The sequence below is a fragment of the Suillus discolor genome, assembly GCF_016758755.1.
Source record: "Suillus discolor strain FC423 chromosome Unknown F5147scaffold_80, whole genome shotgun sequence".
In the NCBI taxonomy this organism is placed as follows: domain Eukaryota; kingdom Fungi; phylum Basidiomycota; class Agaricomycetes; order Boletales; family Suillaceae; genus Suillus; species Suillus discolor.
The window spans coordinates 74,030-95,918 of NW_024541327.1; the positions used below are offsets into that span (position 1 = coordinate 74,030).

The window sequence follows — 21,889 nt, forward strand, 5'->3', positions numbered from 1 at the left end:
AGGTACACCATATCCCTCCAACCCCTTTTTACAATGTCAATCCAATCTTCCCCAACTGTGGTCGTACCTTTGTTTCCTGGTCAAGGGTCTTCACCTGCTGCCCTAGCCTTGGCTCTTCAGCAGGCCCTCCGTGACATTCGCTCACCATCTGGCCAATTACTTTTGGCTTCATGTCACGAGGCCTTCCACGCAGAAGTGTCGAAGCTAACAGCTGATGAGCTTAACGAAACTCGCATTTCCCTGGCCGATTTCCAGGAAGCCACCTCGCTTCTATCATCTTCGAGTCTTTACATGAACAATTCCGTCATTTCCAGCACCTCCCTCTTTCTCTTCCAAGCTCTGAGATATCTCGCTCACTTCTCGGGCTCACCAACGGAATCTAATGGCCGTAGTACTTTTGCAGATAATGCCGATCACAGTCTTGGGGTGACCGGTTTCTCGTCTGGTATCATCACTGCATGCGTGGTAGGAGCCTCCAACAGTATCCTTACCTTCATGTCGCATGCAGTAGAGGCATTCCGCCTAGCATTTTGGATCGGTGTCCGGTCTATGCAGTTTAGAAACAAAGAGCTTCAATCTGCTGTAGGCTTTCCTGACACAGGACTCCCTTGGACCATCGTTTGTGTCGGCTTGAGTAAAGCCGATGTCTTGGGTTTCATTTCTGATTTCGAAGCCAAGGTGAGAGACTATTGCATATTGGTGATGTTAAAAAAAGCTAAACAAGGACTATCAGAACGATTGCAATTCTTCCCTCCACCTGACCGCTATTTTAGACACACAACACGTCACCGTTTCCGGTCGCCCTGATATCCTACAACGTTTCTCGTCCTCAATCTCAATTTCCAAATCTTGCACCATTCATCCAACCACTGTAGATGCTTTATACCATGCGCACGTCCTCCACAATGTTCACGCCCAAGTCTTGGCTGATGTCGGGAAACATTCCATTCACTTCCCTGATTTCTCCGACCTTAAATATCCCGTATTTTCGACCGTCTCCGGACAGCCTGTGTTACCCACTTCTGAGCACTCCTCGCTTGTGGACGCAGTCCTTGACATGATAATCGTGTCTCCTTCAGACTGGCTGTCTGTGGTACAGGGGCTCAGTAATGCGGTGCCGGCTAATATTCCCCCACAAGTATTAAACTTCGGCCCTAGCTCGGGTCTTCTCCGGATGCTGGAGAAAACATTCTCAACCAAGAAAGTTATTTGCACGGACGTGGCCGTTTCTGATTCCGGCAGCACTGGTGGTCCGACGGGGAACTTCAAACAAGAGCCGATTGCAATTGTTGGAATGGCACTTCGCTTACCTGGTGGTGCCAGAAATGCGAACGAGCTTTGGGAACTTCTCGAGCGAGGAATTAATACCATTTCTGAGGCATGTTATTTTTGTGTCTCACGGTATTCCACACATTAAACTTTCCCCGCTCCAGATTCCAGCAGACCGTTTCGAATTAGAGCGCTACACATCTGCTGGCGCTAAAAGCGGCCGCGGGATGAAGGCTCATACTGCAAATTTCATAGATTGTCCTGACGAGTTCGATTACAAATTCTTCAAGGTATCGCCCAGAGAAGCCAAGAGCATGGATCCACAGCAGAGACTTCTTCTGCACACCGCTCACGATGCCCTTGAGAGTGCTGGTTATGTTGCGGATGCTACCCCGTCTTTCCAGCGTGATCACTTTGGTTGTTTCATCGGTACTGCTACCCATGATTATGCAGACAATTTACGGGAGGATATTGACGTGCATTACAGCACTGGTATGCAACCTTTTTTCTTCTCTATGCATTACTTATTCTGACAAATATTCCAGGAACCCTGAAGGCTTTCCTGAGTGGCCGCATATCATACGCAATGCAGCTTGGGGGCCCTTCCATGACCCTTGATACTGCTTGTTCATCGTCAATCGTCGCAATCCATCAAGCTTGTCGTTCACTTGTGAACGGGGACTGCAGTGCTGCAATTGCAGGTGGAGTCAATGTTATGTCGAGTCCAGATGTAAGCTAGACTTTTGGGTTCTGCATATCAATCCCTCAACGGATTCTCCCCTGCCAGATGTTTATTGGCCTGGATCATGGGCATTTCCTCAGCCCGACCGGCCAGTGCAAATCTTTTGATGCATCGGCCGACGGCTACTCTCGATCAGAGGGATGCTCTCTCTTCGTCCTCAAGCGTCTTTCAGATGCCGTTGCAGAGAACGACGATATTCTCGGTGTCATCCGCGCCATTGATCTCAATCAGAGTGGGCTGGCACATTCAATCACCCACCCGCACGTACCTTCCCAGGTTTCTCTGATGAACAGGCTCCTGAAGAACTCCGGCATCGATGCATCGCGCATCAGTGTCGTAGAAGCACACGGTACTGGTACCCAGGCTGGAGATTTCGCCGAACTCCAGAGTATCCGTGCTGTTCTTTGCCGTGCTCGCGACGTCGCAAACCCTCTCCATGTCACTTCGATCAAAGCCAACATCGGTCACTTGGAAGCTGCCTCTGGCGCTGCTGGACTTGCCAAACTTTTGCTCATGTTCCAACACGAGACTATCCCCGCTCAAATTTCCCTCAAAATATTGAACCCACGTATCACGCCGCTAACCCAGGATCATACAGTCATCGACACAGTTCCCACACCATGGGTGCGCGGATCGTCGCCCCGCATGGCGCTGCTCAACAACTTCGGAGCATCAGGTTCAAACGGAGCACTCATAGTGGAAGAGTATCAAAAGCAAGTAAAAGCTCCAGCAAGTGGAACATCTTACGTCTTTGGTATCTCTGCCAAGACTCGCGAGGTTCTTGAAACTCTCCGCCTTCGCTACTTCGACTGGCTTCACGACGCCAGAAATCGCTGGATCCCCATCAGCGACATCGCATATACTGCTACCGCAAGAAGACAGCTGTACCCTTTCAGAATTTCAATTGATGTAGGAGGCAAGGACCAACTCGTCCAGGCTCTTGCAAGTGCTGAGGTGTCTCATGTCGAGGGAGAGTTCGGTCAAGTCGTCTTTGTGTTCTCTGGACAAGGCAGCTACTATCGTGGCATGGGGAAGCTCCTGTACTCGAGCTCTCCGGTCTTCCAGCGCTGCATTGACAGATGCCACCGGTACCTCGTGTCTAAAGGCTTTGCGGGTATCCTCCCAAGCATCATTGGAGGGGCCGCGGATAGTGGGTCGGATGAAATGGAAGAGTTCGAAGCATCTCAAACTTCTACGATGGCGCTTGAAGTCGCGTTGGCGACTTTGTGGATACATTGGGGTTTGACCCCTGCCACAGTTGTTGGGCACAGGTGAGAATTTATTCCAATACACAACTTGTCGATATCTAACATTATCTCACTAGTCTCGGTGAATACGCTGCTCTGGTCATTGCTGAGGTCCTCTCGCTCGAGGCAGCCTTGTTTTTGGTCGCATCTCGCGCTCGCCTCACATGGCGCGGTTGTGTGCCAGGTGCAACAGGCATGCTGGCTGTCAGGCTCGGGGAGCAGCAGATCAATACTGTTTTGAAATCTGGTTCATACCCGGATCTCTCTGTCGCTTGCGTCAACAGTGATCGTGCTTGTGTCGTTTCCGGCGCACTGCCTCAGCTGCAAGCTCTGACAAAGGAGTTGGCGAATACCGGATCCAAAGCCCGTCTGTTGGACGTTCCTTATGGATATCACAGCAAAGCAATGGACCCAGTTCTGGATGAGCTTACCCAGCTGGCACGCACCGTACCCTTGTCTTCACCAAAGGTGTCTGTCGGTTCTACCGTCCTCGGCCGACTTGTTCCCGCAGGAGACAGTTCCACCTTCGACGCAACCTATTTCTCCTCGCATTTCCGTCAGCCTGTCCTTTTCGCCCCAACTGTTGACGTCCTGTGCAAGCACCCCTCACTTCCAAAGGTAGATGCCTGGATCGAGATGGGACCCCAAGCGTCATGCTTGTTGATGATACGCGCTTGTGCATCTGCTCCCAGCCAAGCAGCACTATTGCCTTCGTTGAGCAAGAACGACAACGCCACTCTCACATCCAGCCTCTCCCAGCTCTACAGAACAAGTGCTCCTTTGAACTGGCGTAACGTCTTCTCGCAGCTGTCCCCAGCGAACTGCGCTGATCTGCCGCCATACCCGCTTGAGAGGAACAAGATTTGGGTGCCATACAAGGAACCTTCCTATGAACCTACTGCACCAGCTAAGACTGTGGCACCAGCACGAAGCGCAGCGCCGCAAAAGACCATAGCACCTGCACCTGCACCAGTACGAAGCGCAGCACCTGCACGAAGCACAGCACCAGCACGAAGCGCGCCCCCACAACCGACCATCCCGAAAGCCGATATGATATTTGAATACACCATGCTTGGGTGGTGGGTGCAGTACCCATCGCGCGAGAACGGCAACAAGGCCAGTTTCGACACTCCCATCGAGGTCTTGGGTCCGTTCATCGAAGGACACAAGGTTGCAGGGCACTACCTATGCCCGGCATCAATCTACCTTGAACAAGTCATTTCGGGTGCAGATCTTTCATGCCGCCACCGCAACTTCGATTTCGGGAAGAGCTTCGCTGTCCTCCGGAACGTTACTTTCGCGAAACCGCTTGTTTACCATCCCCAAGTCAACCGCGTTGTTCGTACGCATGTCACCATTCAAGAAGATGGTACTGGTTCTTTCACTGTGACATCCAGACTGCAGTCTTCTTCGGATGAGTCGGCTCACGTCCACGGAGAAATACGCTTCCAATCCACCAAGGAGATCGGTGCTAATCTCGACAATGAATTCAGCCTCATGCCCAAACTCAGTGTTTCGGAGGTTGGGTCACGGAAGGAAGGTCAAGCAGAGGTCTACAACACCCGAACCCTATACGAAGTCGTCTTCCCCCGTGTTGTCGAATACTCCGCAAAGTACCACACCATCCAGTCTCTGACTGCCAGCGCAAATGGAATGGATGGTGTAGCGCAGGTCAAGCTTCCAGATTCCCCACGACACTCCTTTGCCGCTCATCCCGTCTTTGCCGACACCCTCCTCCACTCCGTTGGGTTCCTAGCGAATACGCAAGGCGCTGTTGGTGATGCTTATATCTGCAGCGAGGTCGGATCATTCCAGATGCTCTCCGAGTTCATTGATCATCAGCAAACGTACACTTTCCATTGTCGCGGGTCGTGGACTTCCTTTGAGAACGTCTTTGTCGCTGAGGCTTTTGCTGTCCAAGACCAAGAGCCTCGCCGTGTTGTTGCGCTTATGAGGGGTATTCAATTCAAGCGTGTGCGCATGAAGGGTCTTGCTCTAGCTTTGAAGATGGCAGCAGACGCTGTCCTTGCGCAGTCACGCAATCGGACCGACTCAACCAGTGATGTGCAGACAAGTGACTCCAGCAGGCCATCTTCGCCGGAAACTCTAGTGTCTGAGGATGACGTTAGCGTCCGCGTCAAAGATATCATTGCGCAGGTTCTCGGCCTTCCTAGTGGCGATATACAAGATCATTCCGACTTCAAATCGCTCGGCCTTGACTCCCTCAGTTCATTAGAAGCTCTACACGCGCTCAAGACAGAACTTAACGCTGACCTTCCCCACGACGCATTCGAGTCTCATTCCACGATCGCATCCTTGACCGCTCTCCTCGATAAATCACCCTCCCCCAAGAAGTCGTCGGTAAAATCCCAGGCATCGCCAGCTAGATCCGTTGCATCGACAGTAACAGTGTCCGGTGATGACAGACGCGCCCGCATCAGAGATGTCATCGCGGGGGTACTTGGCCTTCCGGTTTCCGATATAGAAGATGACTCTGACTTCAAATCCCTCGGCCTCGACTCCCTCAGTTCATTAGAGGCTCTGCACGCTCTCAAAACCGAGGCCAATATCGACCTTCCTCACGATGCATTCGAATCTTTTTCCTCAATCGCGTCCTTGAGCTCGTTTCTCGATAAATCCAGCCCCTCTGAGAAGTCCGTAGAAAGATCCTTCCAGAAGTCTGTGGAAAGATCCCAACCGCCAGCAGCTGAGACGACCGAAACAGTGTCTGGTGGTGAAAGAAGCATCCGCATGAGAGGTATTATTGCGGAGGTGCTTGGCCTTCCGGTTTCCGATGTAGAAGATGACTCCGACTTCAAATCGCTCGGCCTTGACTCCCTCAGTTCATTAGAGGCTCTGCATGCGCTCAAAACCGATCTCAATATCGACCTCCCACACGATGCATTCGAATCTCACTCCTCAATCGCATCCTTGAATGCTTTTCTCGATAAATCCTCCTCTCCCAAGAAGTCCTCGGGAAGATCGTCGGCGAGAACATTGCAACCCGCATCGTTTGATGCTCGCATGTCACGACTCCAATCCGGCAAGGACGAAAGCGCTGCCCCGCTGCTTCTGATCCACGATGGCAGCGGCTTGATCAACCATTATAGCCGTTTGACGCCGATGCATCGGGATGTCTATGGTCTCTCCAATCCCAGTCTCATTACTGGTGGAAAATGGGAGAGTGTTGAGCAGATAGCAGAATCCTACACCAACGCTGTTCTGGCTGAGAAAACAAAGCAGATCATCATTGGCGGTAAGCGGTCTTTCTTATTTGTCAGCGGGACATCACTAACGGCGCAATACAGGATGGTCATTTGGTGGAGTTGTAGCCTTTGAAGCTGCTAAGAGGCTCATTCGGAATGGCGTCCGCGTCCGCGGCATCGTTCTCATTGACGTTCCTTGTCCTGGCAAACACGTGCCCCTTTCATCATCTGTGATAGACCACGTCACGAATTCGCACTCCCAAGGAATTGACTCAGCAACCATAAGTCTCATCGGGGAACAATTCAAAGAAAGCACGCGACTCCTTTCTGTCTACAAACCATCTCTTGAAAAGTTTGACATTCCGGTAGCCTTCCTTCGCTCGTCTGAGGGATATGCTCCCGCGGGTTTGGACGTTCCTCACTGGTTGCAATACCGTGGAAGCGAAACTGCCGTCGTTGGTGAATGGGAAGCCCTCACACAATCCTCTGTAAAGACTTGGGCGATTCCCGGTGACCATTTCGCACCCTTCACTCCCGAAAACGTAAGCGTTTGATACCATCACGAAGAACAATCTATTAACACTCAATTTTATAGATCGAACAAACATCCCAGCAGCTCAAGGATGCGTGCCAGTTTGTGGAAAGACTATAGAGGATACCCTGCATTTTTTATTTCACTTGCTCCATACCACGTTAGATTTTGTTTGTGCATTGATCTTTTGAATTCACTCGCACTGCTTGCTCCATACCACTGTTTATGCATAGATATCTTTTCTTTTTCCGGGTCCTGCTTGCATCATAAATTCCTTTATCATTACGCATCTCTGTACTAGTATTTATATAGCCAGTTGACTGTCACGCGACTGCGATTTCGGTCTTCCGTCTGTCAATGCAATTAAGTTTCGATGTATACATTTAGGCCACAGATTGAAAGGCATTAATGGGATAAATGGCTTTGTTTAATAATTCTTTTTCACGTTTGCTCATCTGTGTGGACAAATGAGACTTCCAGTCACTCCAAAATCAGATGTTGCAAACGCAGACTTCATCAGCGGAAGGATCTAAGAAGAACCTCGTCTACAGCTACCTTCAAATCGATAGGCCAGAATCCATTTTTGTTCATTCACCGCTTTTGTTTAGTTGTGGAGCTGGCCAAACAAAAGGGTCCCGCCTATTACGATACTTTGTCGGGTGAGATACCCCAGAATGGTACTGGACTGCGCAACTTCTATGATATGGTATGCGGTTCGTTTAACGCTGTGTCCGACACCCTTCTGAGCTCACTGCTGGTAATACCGGTATGACTATTTATTACCATACGATACTTCGTCGGGGCGAGATACCCCAGAATGGCACTGGACCTGCGCAGCTTTCTCATTCGACACTGTCTTTGGACATTTTCGCTATGGCTGGAAATCGCCATCACATTCCAGTAGCCATAAAGCAATAATATGTCACTATGTCTGCCCAAATGTCATCCAAGGCCGGTTGCTCGAGTGAAGCATGCAAGTACTACTTAATGCTGAGCTCACTGTGCTGGCATGATCCGAAGTAACAGAGACAATGTTAAATATACCATGATGAGTTGGTGATAAATAGTCATACCGGTATTACCAGCAGTGAGCTCAGAAGGGTGTCAGACACAGCGTCAAACGAACCGCATACCATATCATAGAAGTTGCGCAGTCCAGTACCATTCTGGGGTATCTCACCCGACAAAGTATCGTAATAGGCGGGACCCTTTTGTTTGGCCAGCTCCACAACTAAACAAAAGCGGTGAATGAACAAAAATGGATTCTGGCCTATCGATTTGAAGGTAGCTGTAATATGTTACATTCTCTATAATAGATTGAGTAAAATACTATACAGAAAAGGTTCTGAGAATTTTCAGTGTCAGATACAGGAGGGAGAACCCCTTGATAAAAACGGGGCAAGAATAACCCAGTTATCCATGAATTGCCAGTGCTACAGAAATGGAAGTGAACACATATTATATAAAACAAGATGAGATGTACAAGTGATCCGGAGAAGATGGTTAGTGCCAACGGACCTCGAAAAAGTTACAATGGTATGTTCTCCTTGCTCGACAAAATATTCTTGTCTGGATTCTCCGACCTCGTCACTGCGGACTTATGCCTCACAGACTCCATCTCGAAACTTACATCGTCCATGATACACCACTCCTCCTCGGGCATTTGATCTAAAAGACTTGGCTGCGCCTTCAAACTGCTAAAATCAACGCGGGCGGGAGAGCATTCTGCATCTTCGGTGATTGCAGGCGCCACATTTGCGGCTCGGCTCTGTTGACGTTCAGCGAATGTTGCTGATGCACCTCCCGGCGTTGGTTTTGCAGGCTTGAGTTTTGAAGGCAGTGCGCTGCTAAAGCCAAGGCCCAGCGAATCGAATTTGTTGACGAAAGATGCAAGAGCACGACGTTCCTCCTCAAGCTTTATCCTTAGCTGTACTCGGTTCTTAGCACCATAAAAGACACATGTCAACATGCATAAACTGACCTTCTTTTCTTTATCCAGCTGCCTGACAAGTTCGGCCGCCCAAGCCTCCTTTTCTTCTCGCTTTTTTACTTCTTCTTCAAGCTTACCGACCCACTCCTTCTCAACGTCCTCTCTGACGGCTCTCAGAGGCTCCCCAAGATTATCCTCATACCCACACACTACGATTTCGAGCTCACGAATCGTCTTCGCTTGCTCAGCAATGAGCTTGTCTTTCTCGGTTTCTGAAGCATCCGGTGGAAGTTCTGGGCGAGAAAGGAGAGCGGCTTCTAGGGAAAGGATTTGACTTGACTGTGACTCGAGTTGAAGGCGAGTCGCGAGAAGCTCTTGTTGGAGCTGTCATGAACCAATGTTCAACTAAATAGGATGGTCTAACATTATCGAGCCTACAAACCTGGTATGGTGACATATCGAAATCAACTTTGGATGGGCTGGCGGGACGTGATTCGTCTCCTTTACTTTCATCAACCGTTTGAGATGTCAAAATGAGCTTCGTAAGCTGCTGGATTCTAGAATTAAGATCCTTCATCGCTTTTGATTCATCGATTTGCTGTGTCAAAAATCAGTCTGAGAATTATGTAGCGGGAGGCTGATATTACCTCGCGTGCTGAGAGCCTGCGAGTTCGAGCAGGCGCTTCTGCTTCTCGCTCTGAAAGTTTATTCTTGAGCTCCTCAATCTCTTTCCTGTATCGTTCTATCAAAGCATCAGTATCGACAATCTCTTTCTTCTTCGCATTAAGCTAGGAGTGCGGGGAATCAACATCCTATGAGCAATATACAGGAAGAACACGACGAACCTGCACTCGTTTAATCCTCTGAGCAAATAAAAGCGTACTCGTGCTTTCTGCCACGGCAGTTGCATCGGGATTGATGGTGCATATGACAGAGATTCGAGCATCTCCTGATAGCGAAGGCTGAAGCAGCCGTGTTAACTTGGAGTTACGGTAAGGTACGTGGTCACTGAGAAAGACAGTTTAATTATTCCAAGTATAGCAGAGGATGACGCCTCTGACTTTTTATTCTTCGCAGCGTTCTCTGCAAGAGTGCCAATAACGCTCCCAAGTGTCAACAGGCTGGTGTTGATGTACTTCCCCTCCCTGGTTCTCTCTTTATCCGAAGTAGCTTTTTCGGAACCAGCAAGATCAATCAGGCTCTGGATGATGATTTCCAAATATTCAATGACCCCACTGAGACCGAAAAGAGAAATGAAACCCACCAGCACCGAAGTCTGCACGCTTCTTCCTCCGATGGTCTGTAATCGAGGACCGCCAGGTGTCGGTGGGCGCGTGCCGGGAGTTTGACGGCCGCTTGGTGTCTCGCTCCTTTTCTCTCCCCTTTCTCTGCTCTCCACTACAAGTCGGAATACGCTGTGGCTTCTACTACTCCGCTCATTCCAGTCTGTGCTAGCTGTTCTTCTGTTCCTTTCTCCTCGCTCAAGGACTTCTTTGACGCTCTTCAAGCTTGTCACGACTTCTTCTCGAAGTGGGACTAGAATACCCGAACCCTGAATTTGAACGGGCTGAGCAGCAGACATTGAAGGTGGCGCGAGTAGGTCATATATCGTTTCATTGTAAATTTCGAGGTAAGAACATCGAAGAAGATATTCACGAGTGGGTGTGCGGCGGATGTAACCAAACACATCCTTCATTGCACGCGGTATTATGCCCGGTTGATCTTCGGTTCCAGACTAAATAAAACTATGAGGAAGTTCAAAAGTGGATGCAAAGGCGCGGTCTCACAAGAGTAAACGTTTTCCCGCTGGCTGTTTGGCCATAAGCGAAAATAATAGAATTGTAGCCGTCCATGGCAGCGCAGACATGGCCGCGAGCAACAGCATTGTAGACCGGCCTATTCTCGGAACCCGTAATGACTTCGTCAAAATTAAACTCTGGTGGTGTGGTGGCAGTTGACTTTGCGTATTGAGGGAAAAGCTTTATGGTGCGTTGTGCGCTATGATCCCATGCGGGATGCGCCGAGGTGGTAGGGCGGATTCTGTATATTGGAATGGTTTCAGTGTATCGAGAATAAGCTAGAGGAGCAAAATCACCTTATAGATACAAGAACCTTGTCTTCCTTTCCGTAATTAGGTCCAAGGATAGTGGCCTCATCGATGTCTGCAGAAACATCACCGGGCTCAACGGTCTGAAAATCGACTAGTGCATCTTCTGGATCAATCCGACTAACATCCATATCACTCGTGGCAACATGAGAGGTTGGAGTTTGACTCCTAGGCGTTCCAGGTGTGCGAGGGCGAGTTCCTTCGAAGGACTTCTTAGCTGGAGTTGCAGGCACAGTTGCAAGAGACGACTTGGTTGCGGCAGTGGTCCGCAGCCGGGACTCAGAAGATAGGGCTGCCTTAAATTTCTTTGCTGTCGAACCAAGAACGCTACTAGTCTTTATTGCAGAGGGGAGTTCACTGCTGGATGCAAAGGAAAGCGGACGTTTGGGTGTGAAAGGTACTGATCGTGTGAGCTTGCTGGGGGCAGGTGTGGATGCCATCGTTGACATATATCTCGCGGTGGTCGTCGTCTTCAATAAAGGTGCGAAGTATGTATTTGCAGATTGGTACAACGGACGTAAGTTGTTCAACCCTGGGAATAGAAACGCGTAGTACTGAGTTCACGTGCCAGCTCGGACGCGTCGCACCACGTGACTTTACAAATTAGTTGAGCCATCGAAAAGTCTGTCACGGTGCACCACAGTCCGCTACTCACATCAGACCATCGGGCATGGTGGAAGAATTGAATGTCATATGGAGACATTTCATCTCATGACTGAGCGGTCATACAATTCTCTAGGCGTGAAAGACTGACCGACGTATCAAGGACCTGAGATCATCCTCCTTCCTTCAACTTTCTGGTCGATTCAAGTTGGTACGGTATTCGAATATATATAGCCCGATCAACAAATCTTCGATTCATTCTTCCTTGCATTTCTTGGCAGAGTTCCGTGGCGCCCTCCCAAAATGCTTAGCGCCTGAAGTCAACATAGCAGCAAACATTGCCTCAAGGCCAGCGCCCACCCTGTGTCCAACTTCTTGTCTTACACTACTTTGATTAATTATTCATCATGAATAACCCAATTCAATTGGGGAACCCCGAGTCCAGCTCAGCTCCTCCTCCAGACATCGAGACGCCCAACGAAACAAATACTGCCGCTGAGCGCCGGGTAAGTGGTTCATGTTCATGAAGTCGAAACTCAATGACGATCCATCCTTTCTCTAGGGCCGACCCCGTGGCAAAATCCGTCGCTTGCTGGGCAAGGTTAAGAATGGTGTCGTCGAAAAGATTTCTGTAAGTCGAAATAAATACTCAGTCCGGGTTTAAGGCTGATATCTTACGCAAGCGCTCAAAGTTCAACGATTCACGCAGCCGCGACCCCGTTCAGGTAGGCGACATTCCGATTTTTGCTCTCTGTCTAACTTCTACTGGCCACACCGGGCTCAGGATACTTCTGCTGTTGTGCAACAAGGCGCCGATCCCCAATCTGTGAACAAGGCACTTCATGATGCCGGTCATGGTACAGATCAGATGAAATCACTTTTGGGACGTGCGAGACCCGTATTATCCGCAGGCAAAAATGGATCAGCAACACTTGATGATGTAGACAGTATAGAGACCACTTATCTCCAACCCCTCAGGATATTCGACGCTATGATCGGGACGATAGCAGATGTATGTTTTCTCTCTTCCTCTTTAGAACTAGATCAACAACGTTCTGCAGGTGCATCCGTATGCAAAGATGGCATTGGGCGTGCTTTCTTGCGCATCAAAAGTACGTTTTTCTTGCCGTTATTCGTATGTCATACTCACTTGTTCTGCATGCAGATAATTCTTGCTCAAGCGGATCGCGACGAAGCGGTGCTTGACCTCTACAAGAAGTTGGGTCAAGTGTATGGCTTCATAACGCAAGACGGCGCGCTTCTCAAGATTTCGTCGATGAGGAACATCTTGGGACAGATTTCTCAGCAGACCCTAGAATGCGCCAATTTCATCAGGGATTATTCAGAGAAGAAAAGCTTTTGTGAGTCTCCAACAAGTCTTTACACTTGGCAGATTTTTATTCTTATTACAGGGGAGAGACTCGGAAAGAATATCGTCTCGGAAACAAACGATACGATACAACAGTATAACGATGTGTTGGATGCGCTCATGCAAAACTTCCGCGACCAGGTCACTCGCAACGTAGCCACCTATATTCACGATACAAGTAAGGATTGTATTTTCTTCTGACTCGGCATCCATTCATACCTCTACAGGCGAAATACTGGAATTCAGTGGTATGGCTTATGCGGAGGCCGCAGGACTAGATACTAGGAAGCGATGCCTGCAAGAGACGCGCACAGACATTCTCTCCGACATCATGGGGTGGATCAACGACAGCGGAGATGACGTTCCGCGCGTGCTATGGCTATCCGGACCTGCCGGAACGGGTAAATCAGCCATTGCTCACACAATCGCCAGCTCGTTCATCGGGGTGGGCGGACTCGGTGCTTGTTACTGCTTCGACCGAAACACGGAGGATCGCCACAAAAAGGTTTTCACCACTATCGCGCGAGACCTGGCTGACCGTCATCCGGAGGTGAGACGAGCGTTGGCGCATGCCGTCAAGAACCAAACTGCGCTCAAGACTACACCGGATGTCGTACAGCAGTGGCAGAAGCTTCTCATAGAACCGTTAGGGAAGCTTTCTGAGTCACCCATGGGGCCCGTTGTGATTGTTATCGACGCACTGGACGAAAGTGGCGAGGCAGTGGAGACGCGTAGCGACCTTCTTCGCATTCTTTCCGGTAAACTTCGAGACCCGACCATTAGCCATATCACGAAACTCCCGAAGAACTTCCGGATCATAGTGACCTCCCGCCCGCTTCGCGACATTCAGAATTCTTTTGCGGGCGCTCAACACATTCGAAGGATTTCCATGGACGACATTCCACTAGAAGTCGCGGAACGCGATATCTATGCTTACGTGTCGGAGACACTCGGAGAGCTTCCGCAATTTGGGAAGAACGAGTTTACAGCCCTCGCCAAGAAAGCTGATGGTCTTTTCGAGTGGGCACGTCTTGCTTGCAAATACATCGAAGCACCTCCTCTCGGCTCATCTTCCGTTCAGTTCTTCAACGTCATCGTATCCCGCGATGGTGTCGAACGGGGGCACTTGTTGTACGATATGTATGACTTAATTCTGAAGCAGATCATACGAAAGGATAGACACACAGACCCCAAGTCTCAGCAAACACAGTTAGCGATGTTTCGTTCCGTGATGGGACAAATTCTTGGCACAGCCGAACCCCTCCCATTGAATTCCCTGAATGCCATGCGAAGCCATTTTCCAGATGAAAGCGAGCGTTACAAAGTGGAGGTCGTAGTAGAACATATGGGATCCCTCCTTAGCGGCACCACCAACTCATCCACCCCAATCCGACCTCTTCATGCATCCTTTCGAGACTTCCTGACAGATCAATCACACGCTGGAGAGTTCTTCGTCGACGTGCCGAAGGTTCAACGAAACCTTGCTTTCGCCTCGCTTGGAGTGATGAAAGATGAACTCTTCTTCAATATCTGCAATTTAAAATCATCTTATCTCCCCAACTCTGAAGATCCCGATCTGCGAGAACGAGTCAAAAAATACATTTCTTCACATCTATCCTATACCTGTCGATTCTGGCTTTCACACGTACCAGCCACTGCCTTTGATCCAGAACTCGCCAAAGAAATAAAATCACTCTTCGACCATGAACGACTGTTCTTCTGGCTCGAGACACTCGGCCTTATCAATGCGCTCAGCGGCGCAGTCCCCGCCCTTCCGCTCATTGCCAAGTGGTTGAAGGTGAGCACACGGTTATTGGGTATCAGATAACATACTCACTAATGCGCAATCACAATTACAGGGTTACACCGGATACGAAGATGTCTCGTCTGCTGCAACGGACGTGCAGAGATTCATTCAACTCTTTGCCGGCATGATCTTGCACAGCACACCTCATCTCTATGTATCAGCACTTCCATTCTCTCCCCTCAACTCTGTACTATCCAAAACGTTTTCTGCACGGTTTCCAAACTCTCTTCGCGTAGCATCTGGACGTGATATCAACTGGACGGCCGTTCAGACTGTGATCAGCGGACACACTGGTTGGGTTAACTCAGTCTCGTTCTCGCCGGATGGGACTCGCATTGCGACTGGATCGGGTGATCGCACTGTGCGGTTATGGGATGCAGCAACGGGGCAGCCAGTAAGCCAGCCCTTCCTGGGACACACCGACTCAGTTACCTCAGTTTCATTCTCGCCGGATGGGACACGCATCGTGTCTGGCTCGTACGATAAGACCGTCCGGTTGTGGGATGTAGCAACGTGGCAGGCTATTGGTGAACCCTTATCGGGGCATACTTCGCACATTAACTCAGTCGCATTCTCGCCGAACGGAACTCATATCGTTTCAGGTTCATACGACAAGACTCTCCGGCTATGGGATGCATCAACGCAGCAGCCAGTTGGTGAGCCCTTGGAAGGGCACACTGAATCGGTCACATCAGTCTCATTCTCTCCGGATGGGAAACACATCGTTTCTGGCTCGTACGATAACACCATCCGGCTGTGGGATGCAGGAACGGGGGCGCCTGTCGGTGAGCCCTTACTGGGGCACACTAGTTTGGTTACGTCAGTCTCGTTCTCTCCAGATGGGACTCGCATCGTCTCTGGTTCGGACGATAAGATTGTCCAGCTGTGGGATGTGGCGACAGGGAGGCCTGTCGGTGAGCCCATGGAGGGGCACACTGATTGGGTGAGGTCAGTTTCGTTCTCGCCAGACGGAAGTCGTATTGTGACAGGTTCGGACGACAATACTGTCCGGTTATGGGATCCAGCAACAGGGAAGCCAGTGGGTGAGCCCTTACTGGGGCATACTCATTATGTCCGCTCAGTCTCGTTTTCTCCGGATGGGACTCGCATCGCGACCGGTTCTGCCGATAACACTGTCCGACTGTGGGATGCATCTACAGGGAAACCAGCTGGCGAGTCTTTGCGAGGGCACACCAATTCCACTTTCATTATCTCAGTCTCGCTATCGCCGGATGGGACCCGCTTCGCCACTGGTTCGATGGATGGCACTGTCCAGCTGTTGGATGCAGCGACAGGTCGTCCAGTTGGAGAACCCTTGTTGGGGCATACTGGTTATGTCAGCTCAGTATCGTTCTCTTCGGATGGGACTCGCATTGCAACTGGTTCTGCAGATGAGACTGTCCGACTGTGGAACGCAGGGACAGGGCAGTTAGTGGGTGAGCCTTTCCGCGGGCACACTGGTGGGGTTAAATCTGTCTCGTTCTCTCCGGATGCGACTCGCATTGTTTCTGTTTCAGATGATCAGACAGTCCGGCTATGGGATGCAGGAACGCGGAAGCCAGTTGGTGAGCCCTTACTGGGGCACACTGATTGTGTTTGGTCAGTCTCATTCTCGCCGGACGGAACTCGCATCGTGACTGGTTCTAGCGATAAAACTGTCCGGTTGTGGGACGCAGGGACAGGGAAGTTAGTGGGTGAGCCCTTCCTTGGGCACACTAGTGAGGTTCGCTCGGTCTCGTTCTCTCCGGACGGGACTCGCATCATTTCTGGTTCGGACGATAAGACAGTCCGGCTGTGGGATGTAGTAACAGGGAAGCCTATTGGAGAGCTCTTGAAGGGGCACACTGGCAGGGTTTGGTCGGTCTCATTCTCACCAGATGGGACTCGCATTGTATCTGGTTCAGAAGACAATACTATCCGGCTGTGGGAACTAGCAACAGGGCAGCCAGTCGGTGAGCCCTTGCGGGGCCATACCGCAGGGGTCAACTCAGTCTCTTTCTCGCGGGATGGGACTCGTATCATTTCTTATTCATGGGATAGAAGTGTCCGAGTGTGGTATGCAGCGATTGGGAAGTCATTGCAAAACCATGCCGAAGAAGACTGTTCAGCATTCTCCCCGCACGGCAGTTGCATCCCAGATCCGACAGCGGCCACCCTCACACCCAACACTGCAAACGATGCCTTCATTTCCTACTCATCAAATCCAACTCATGCACTGCGCGACACTGCTGAGCTACTCACGGGCACCTCCTATGATGACCACACATTTGTGCTCGGAGAAGATGGATGGATAATGGGACCCAATCGTCGGCTCTTATTCTGGGTACCACCCACTTCTCGTAGACCATTTTATACTCCTCGGACTGCATTTTTGATACCCAGAGGTGTTGAGCTTGATTTAAGTCGCATGGCACATGGTACACGCTGGCAGGACTGCTACAATGAGTGAGTCTCCAGTGTTTTCCATTCCTCGCAGTCAATTAATCCGATGTTTATAGCTCTTCATTACGATAGCCTCGTTCCGGTAAAGTAATTGGCGGAGATGCCAGAGACACTTTGTGGAGTACGATATGGGATGTACAGTTGGTAATCTATCATTACATTCGAGTTCGGGGTGGTTTGACCGAACGATGTGTTAGAAAGATGATTGGGTGTCAGGTTTTCGAGAGCATAGAAGATTATAGAGCAACGATCCGAGAAAATGATAGGAACATGCACGGTTGGCCTGCTTAAGTACCTGAGCTTATGTGGCGAATAACAAATTCATTCATTCATAAATCACGACTCTACTAGAGCTCTGCGGCTGATGTTTACAATACACGGAACGCAAACTTAAGTCTAGTTGTCCGGCCAATTCGTCAGTAGTCTCCTTTCCAGGATTGATCACACATAGTTCCACTCTTTTAGTATTTCATTCCACGTACTTCTTGTGCTTCTTGTGCCAGCTCTCAATGGAATCACTGGGATAATCCTCGAACACATTCTTCCTTCCCTCTGGAAGGCGCACATAGTTAAGCTTTGAATTCAGTTTAAGAACAACCTTTGAAATCCATGCATCAGAGTAACCGCACTTGAGTGGCTAAGAACACTTACAAACTCATCAGGTGCCTCCAGTTCTGGCAAGTCGATAACTGATGCAAATGGATGCAAAAATTCAGGCCTTTATGTCGAGATACCTTGAGAAAAATTCGATACACAGATATCACTCAAGCACCCACCAGGTTTCGTCATAAAGCCATAGCATAGAAGAGCATTTCATGCAAAAATTGCGCTCAGAAATTGCGATATGCTCCTTTGGAGTATCCCTGTCCATCACAGCCTTATACACTCTTATTCTCGTACTCAGCAAGGAGGCACGGTAAGTTACGTGACTAAACTACGTACCCGATGTATTCTTTACCTTGGGTGATAATCAAGGTTTTGGAATGTGCACCAAGATTAATCGAACCGCCAACACCACCTACTTTGCGGCAAATGGAACATACACATAGCTTTCAATGTCTACGGTCACGAAAGATGGTAGAGGTTTAAGTTGTGGGTACGCTCACCTGATATGGAACAGGGGTGCTGCTTTTCACTGTAAATCGCACAGTACCACAATGGCAGCTCCCTTCAAGTGTAATTGGCATGGCGTCCGGGAGTATGTCAGTCAGGCCCCTGAGTCGGAGAAAAACCGGATTTCGTTTAATTTCGAGCTCCGCTTGAAATACTCTATATAAACAATGTCTTTTTTTGTGTGTTCCTCCAAGAAGGCTTGCCACGCTGGTCGTTTTGCAGGATTTCCACTGTCGACTCAGTGCCATGGACTCTACGAGTCTTTGTTTACCTTCGAGAACGAACCCACTATAGGAAGTGTCGCGGTGCCATCTTGAGGCCGTGGCATGTCGATTTTTCTCTGGGACATCCAAATTCATCTCCGTCTTTCTGTAATCTTGATTCCTACATAATGTGAGTCTTTGATTTTTTGTCCCTCATTGCGTACATGCAGGCTGTCCACGATGTTAAAAAATTATACTGATTTTAATGAATACGACCTGCTCGACAAGCAGGATATGACCTTCCACGCTTCTTCTGAGACTTTACCTTTTTCCTCTTATCTCATCTATTTGCTTCGATTGCTAATTACACCCATCTTGCAGGTGCTTGATGATTCTTTCCCTCATGTATATTACGCCACACGATTCAAATATTATTTCATATCCTCTAGACTGAGTGTGGCGTTTGTTCTGCGGGTACCTTTATAGTATCTGGGTGTGTATGTGATACTCCGCGGGTAACCGTCCCCGGCCAATCGGTAAATATTGTGACATCGAGCACATACAGGTTCTTGACTCTTGAGTAATGCCGCTAACTCCTTTAGATCAGTATCGTAGGTTCATACTACCATTAACAAGCTGATATCATCCATTGAAAAACGCGTGCTATTAGTCAGTCCTGGTCATTTTTTGTACCGTGAGGGGGTCATCTTTTTAGATCATTTCCGGTAACTCAGACCTTAGCAGTGGCCAGATTGTCGAACAATGAGAGCAGTCGGATTTGACGAGGCGTAAGTGCACAAGCCACCCGCATCAGTGAAAGCCAGATCGCTGTTTATCGTCGTCGGACACTCTTATGCACTTGCTCCAATTCCTTACTGTGATTCGTATACGTCTTTGTTGGATGCACGGTCAGAATTGTGTTTGTAGCATCGGGCATGATAGCTTAACAGAAAATTAGGTTTTAAACGGGAACCACGGATATACATAGGTGTCTGTGTGAATACCTATAAGCCACTCCCAGCCAACCAACGTTGTACCATGGTGAGTGCTTCTTTGGGTTTGTCGAGTGGGACCTGTCACTTTGAGTCAGCATTGCAATGAAGTCGAATGTGAGCTTGACACTGACCATATGGCCTGCACCATCCACAGTAGCAAACGTGAGCCCGTTTGCACTCCTAGTCTTTCCAGCGACTTTTCCATCAATTAGCCAAGACTCGAGGGGTTGCTGCCCAAACGCTTCTTTGCCGCTCCACTCCATGTTGAGCGTCCACGCCTGGTTACCAAGCCAGTTGCAGATCCAGTCATATGATCCCACATATATCAATGCGCGTACGCCGCGCTCAAGAAGTGCGGCAACGTGAGGGTAGGTTGGGTGATACTCATCCATAGCCAACGCGAAAGCCTGCCCAACGGGATCACTGCAGGAGCTATAGTTTCCTGTCACAGCGGGATCCACGCCGAGTTTCTGACGCACGGATGGTTGATCAAGGAAGTTTGCCATAGACCTAGCCTAAAGTTAGCTAGGCTGATTGCACGAAAAGACTGTCGGCTCACAGCGTAATGGGATAACATAACGTCTCCGCGATAGGTCCATCGCAGGCCTTGCTGAGATCGTAGGGATTCATGCCTACCGTAATATGAATATGTGCATGTAGACAGGGGAGATCGTTAAACCTACCGGTCGAGAAAAAAGGTTCTGATATCTCAGTGTCACAGAAGTTTGAAGCCGCTTCGCAGTTCATTAAATCGAATTGGTTGATGCATGAATCTGTCAACCACTTTTGGCATCGAGGGAGCTATGGAAAGTAGGTCAGCTTCCATCGACGTCATCTGTATGAAGGCACCGAACCGCTTTCTTCATACGATTACAGGCACTGGAAGATGTGTCAGTCAATAAATATTGATGTCAGAATTCACATACGAGATGCTCTGCACAGGGGAGACCGATGCGCCAGTGCATTGCATTTCTACATAGGCCGCAGTCATCGTGTAAAAGTCGGTCAAACCGTTGCCTATACGTGGGATAAGATAAGTTGATGAAATTGTTTCTGGTGCGAATAGTTACCGATCATGATAGACTGAAGGTTGATTGGCGTAACACCAGCCGCAGTTAACAAGGCATTCTGGTCGTAGACTGCAGCAGCGAAGACCGGAACGTAACGTCCCTTCAATTTCCCGATTAATCTTTCTTCACGCCGTAACGGTATGAACCATACGTACTCCATAAGACTCTCCAGCCATGTGAAATGCACGTCCTTTGAACTGAGTGAAGTTTTCGAAGAAAATCGCGACAAATGCAGCGATATCTTTCGAAGCTTCCTCAGTAGTACTCTTGCCAGACGGTTAATAGTGTAGTTTCATGCGATGGACATTCGACCTACCACGGTCTCTCCATAGTCTGCGTACGAGAAACCAACACCAATTGGCTGATCCACAAAGAAGATATTCGCATTAGAGTTCCAGGACTCGGGATGGAACACCGTGCTAGTGTCGTTTACCACTCGACAAGGTCCTAGTTCCACGTAGACGCCAAGGCTGGAGGAACACCCAGGACCTGATAAACATGTTGCATGAACTGCAACAGAACTCTCCTGCAGGAAAACTTACCACCATTGGTCCAGAAGATCACATCGTCTTTGGCAGGATCATTCCTACTCTCGAAAAAGTAAAAGAATAGATGCCTGGCCTGGATATCGATGTACCCCGTGTAAGCACTGAGGTTTAGACGCGTTATCGTACCAGTCCTAAACATCTGCAGACTATACTCACTTCACAGTTCCATCACAGAAATCAGAAGACTTTTTAATCCGAACACTATGGTTCGGGAATAAAGGATGGCCGAGGGTAGTAAATTGTGCCTCTGAGAGTGCACTGAGTTGCTCAACAGGCATGAACAACCCTTCGTCGTAAGGCGCTGTGAAAGACTGTGTAAACGACTTCATGAGCTGCCTTGAAGTTCCATAGTTGGGAGTGTCTAGACCAAGGAACGCTTGGGTTGTCGCGCCAGCTGCGAGCGCGAAACAGAGGGTGCTGAAAGCCCTCCTCTTGGTGAACATGGTGGTAGTGTAGACTTGAGAAAAAGAAGGCTTACGGCGCGCGTGATTCTCAATCGTGTTCTTTAAATTGACCATATAGGTCGCCAAGAGATCACGAGACCAGCATGGTACCCAGGCCCTTCATTCCTATGAGAACCCTTTTGACGGAGTGTGGGACACGGTGACGGTAGAAGCTTAGACTTCGGTAGCCCGGGTCCACTGTTCAGGTCCAGACTTTCTATGACGTTTAAATTCAGGTCAATTTGGCCTATAAATTCAGTGCT

At 49.3% G+C, this 21,889-nt stretch overlaps 6 protein-coding genes across 6 annotated transcripts; 3 read left to right on the forward strand and 3 right to left on the reverse strand.

Moving 5' to 3' along the window:
* Positions 1-33: 33 nt before the first annotated feature.
* F5147DRAFT_820559 (polyketide synthase) lies at positions 34-7,344 on the forward strand (the record flags this gene model as incomplete). The annotated part of the gene is made up of 8 exons (XM_041443671.1): positions 34-678; positions 734-1,382; positions 1,441-1,761; positions 1,815-1,999; positions 2,057-3,282; positions 3,336-6,514; positions 6,567-7,006; positions 7,060-7,344. 8 exons carry the CDS (start codon positions 34-36, stop codon positions 7,114-7,116), a joined length of 6,702 nt encoding a protein of 2,233 aa, XP_041287448.1. The 3' UTR covers positions 7,117-7,344.
* Positions 7,345-8,269: 925 nt separating this feature from the next.
* Positions 8,270-11,541, reverse strand: F5147DRAFT_719818 (P-loop containing nucleoside triphosphate hydrolase protein). Its single transcript, XM_041438784.1, has 9 exons — positions 11,022-11,541; positions 10,714-10,966; positions 10,191-10,661; positions 9,988-10,127; positions 9,772-9,934; positions 9,574-9,714; positions 9,369-9,524; positions 8,978-9,310; positions 8,270-8,923 (listed from the first exon to the last, which is right to left on the reverse strand). The coding sequence occupies exons 1-9, from the start codon at positions 11,480-11,482 to the stop codon at positions 8,525-8,527; spliced, it is 2,517 nt and encodes an 838-aa protein (XP_041287449.1). The 5' UTR covers positions 11,483-11,541; the 3' UTR covers positions 8,270-8,524.
* Positions 11,542-12,697: 1,156 nt separating this feature from the next.
* F5147DRAFT_560286 (uncharacterized protein) lies at positions 12,698-13,002 on the forward strand (the record flags this gene model as incomplete). The annotated part of the gene is made up of 2 exons (XM_041430578.1): positions 12,698-12,748; positions 12,802-13,002. Coding segments are annotated over 2 exons (252 nt in total), but the record flags the coding sequence as incomplete, so codon positions are not given.
* Positions 13,003-16,997: 3,995 nt separating this feature from the next.
* Positions 16,998-17,593, forward strand: F5147DRAFT_642358 (uncharacterized protein). Its single transcript, XM_041433086.1, has 3 exons — positions 16,998-17,257; positions 17,311-17,398; positions 17,452-17,593. The coding sequence occupies exons 1-2, from the start codon at positions 17,106-17,108 to the stop codon at positions 17,324-17,326; spliced, it is 168 nt and encodes a 55-aa protein (XP_041287451.1). The 5' UTR covers positions 16,998-17,105; the 3' UTR covers positions 17,327-17,398; positions 17,452-17,593.
* F5147DRAFT_416434 (Mss4-like protein) lies at positions 17,534-18,447 on the reverse strand. Its single transcript, XM_041429711.1, has 5 exons — positions 18,361-18,447; positions 18,197-18,303; positions 18,031-18,141; positions 17,906-17,972; positions 17,534-17,852 (listed from the first exon to the last, which is right to left on the reverse strand). The coding sequence occupies exons 1-5, from the start codon at positions 18,439-18,441 to the stop codon at positions 17,724-17,726; spliced, it is 495 nt and encodes a 164-aa protein (XP_041287452.1). The 5' UTR covers positions 18,442-18,447; the 3' UTR covers positions 17,534-17,723.
* Positions 18,448-19,357: 910 nt separating this feature from the next.
* On the reverse strand, positions 19,358-21,830 carry F5147DRAFT_719839 (Alpha/Beta hydrolase protein). The gene is made up of 12 exons (XM_041438785.1): positions 21,662-21,830; positions 21,340-21,600; positions 21,178-21,284; positions 20,952-21,124; positions 20,791-20,901; positions 20,636-20,735; positions 20,492-20,582; positions 20,420-20,444; positions 20,249-20,366; positions 20,125-20,197; positions 19,697-20,075; positions 19,358-19,643 (listed from the first exon to the last, which is right to left on the reverse strand). Exons 2-12 carry the CDS (start codon positions 21,510-21,512, stop codon positions 19,575-19,577), a joined length of 1,419 nt encoding a protein of 472 aa, XP_041287453.1. The 5' UTR covers positions 21,513-21,600; positions 21,662-21,830; the 3' UTR covers positions 19,358-19,574.
* Between the last annotated feature and the right edge of the window lie 59 nt (positions 21,831-21,889).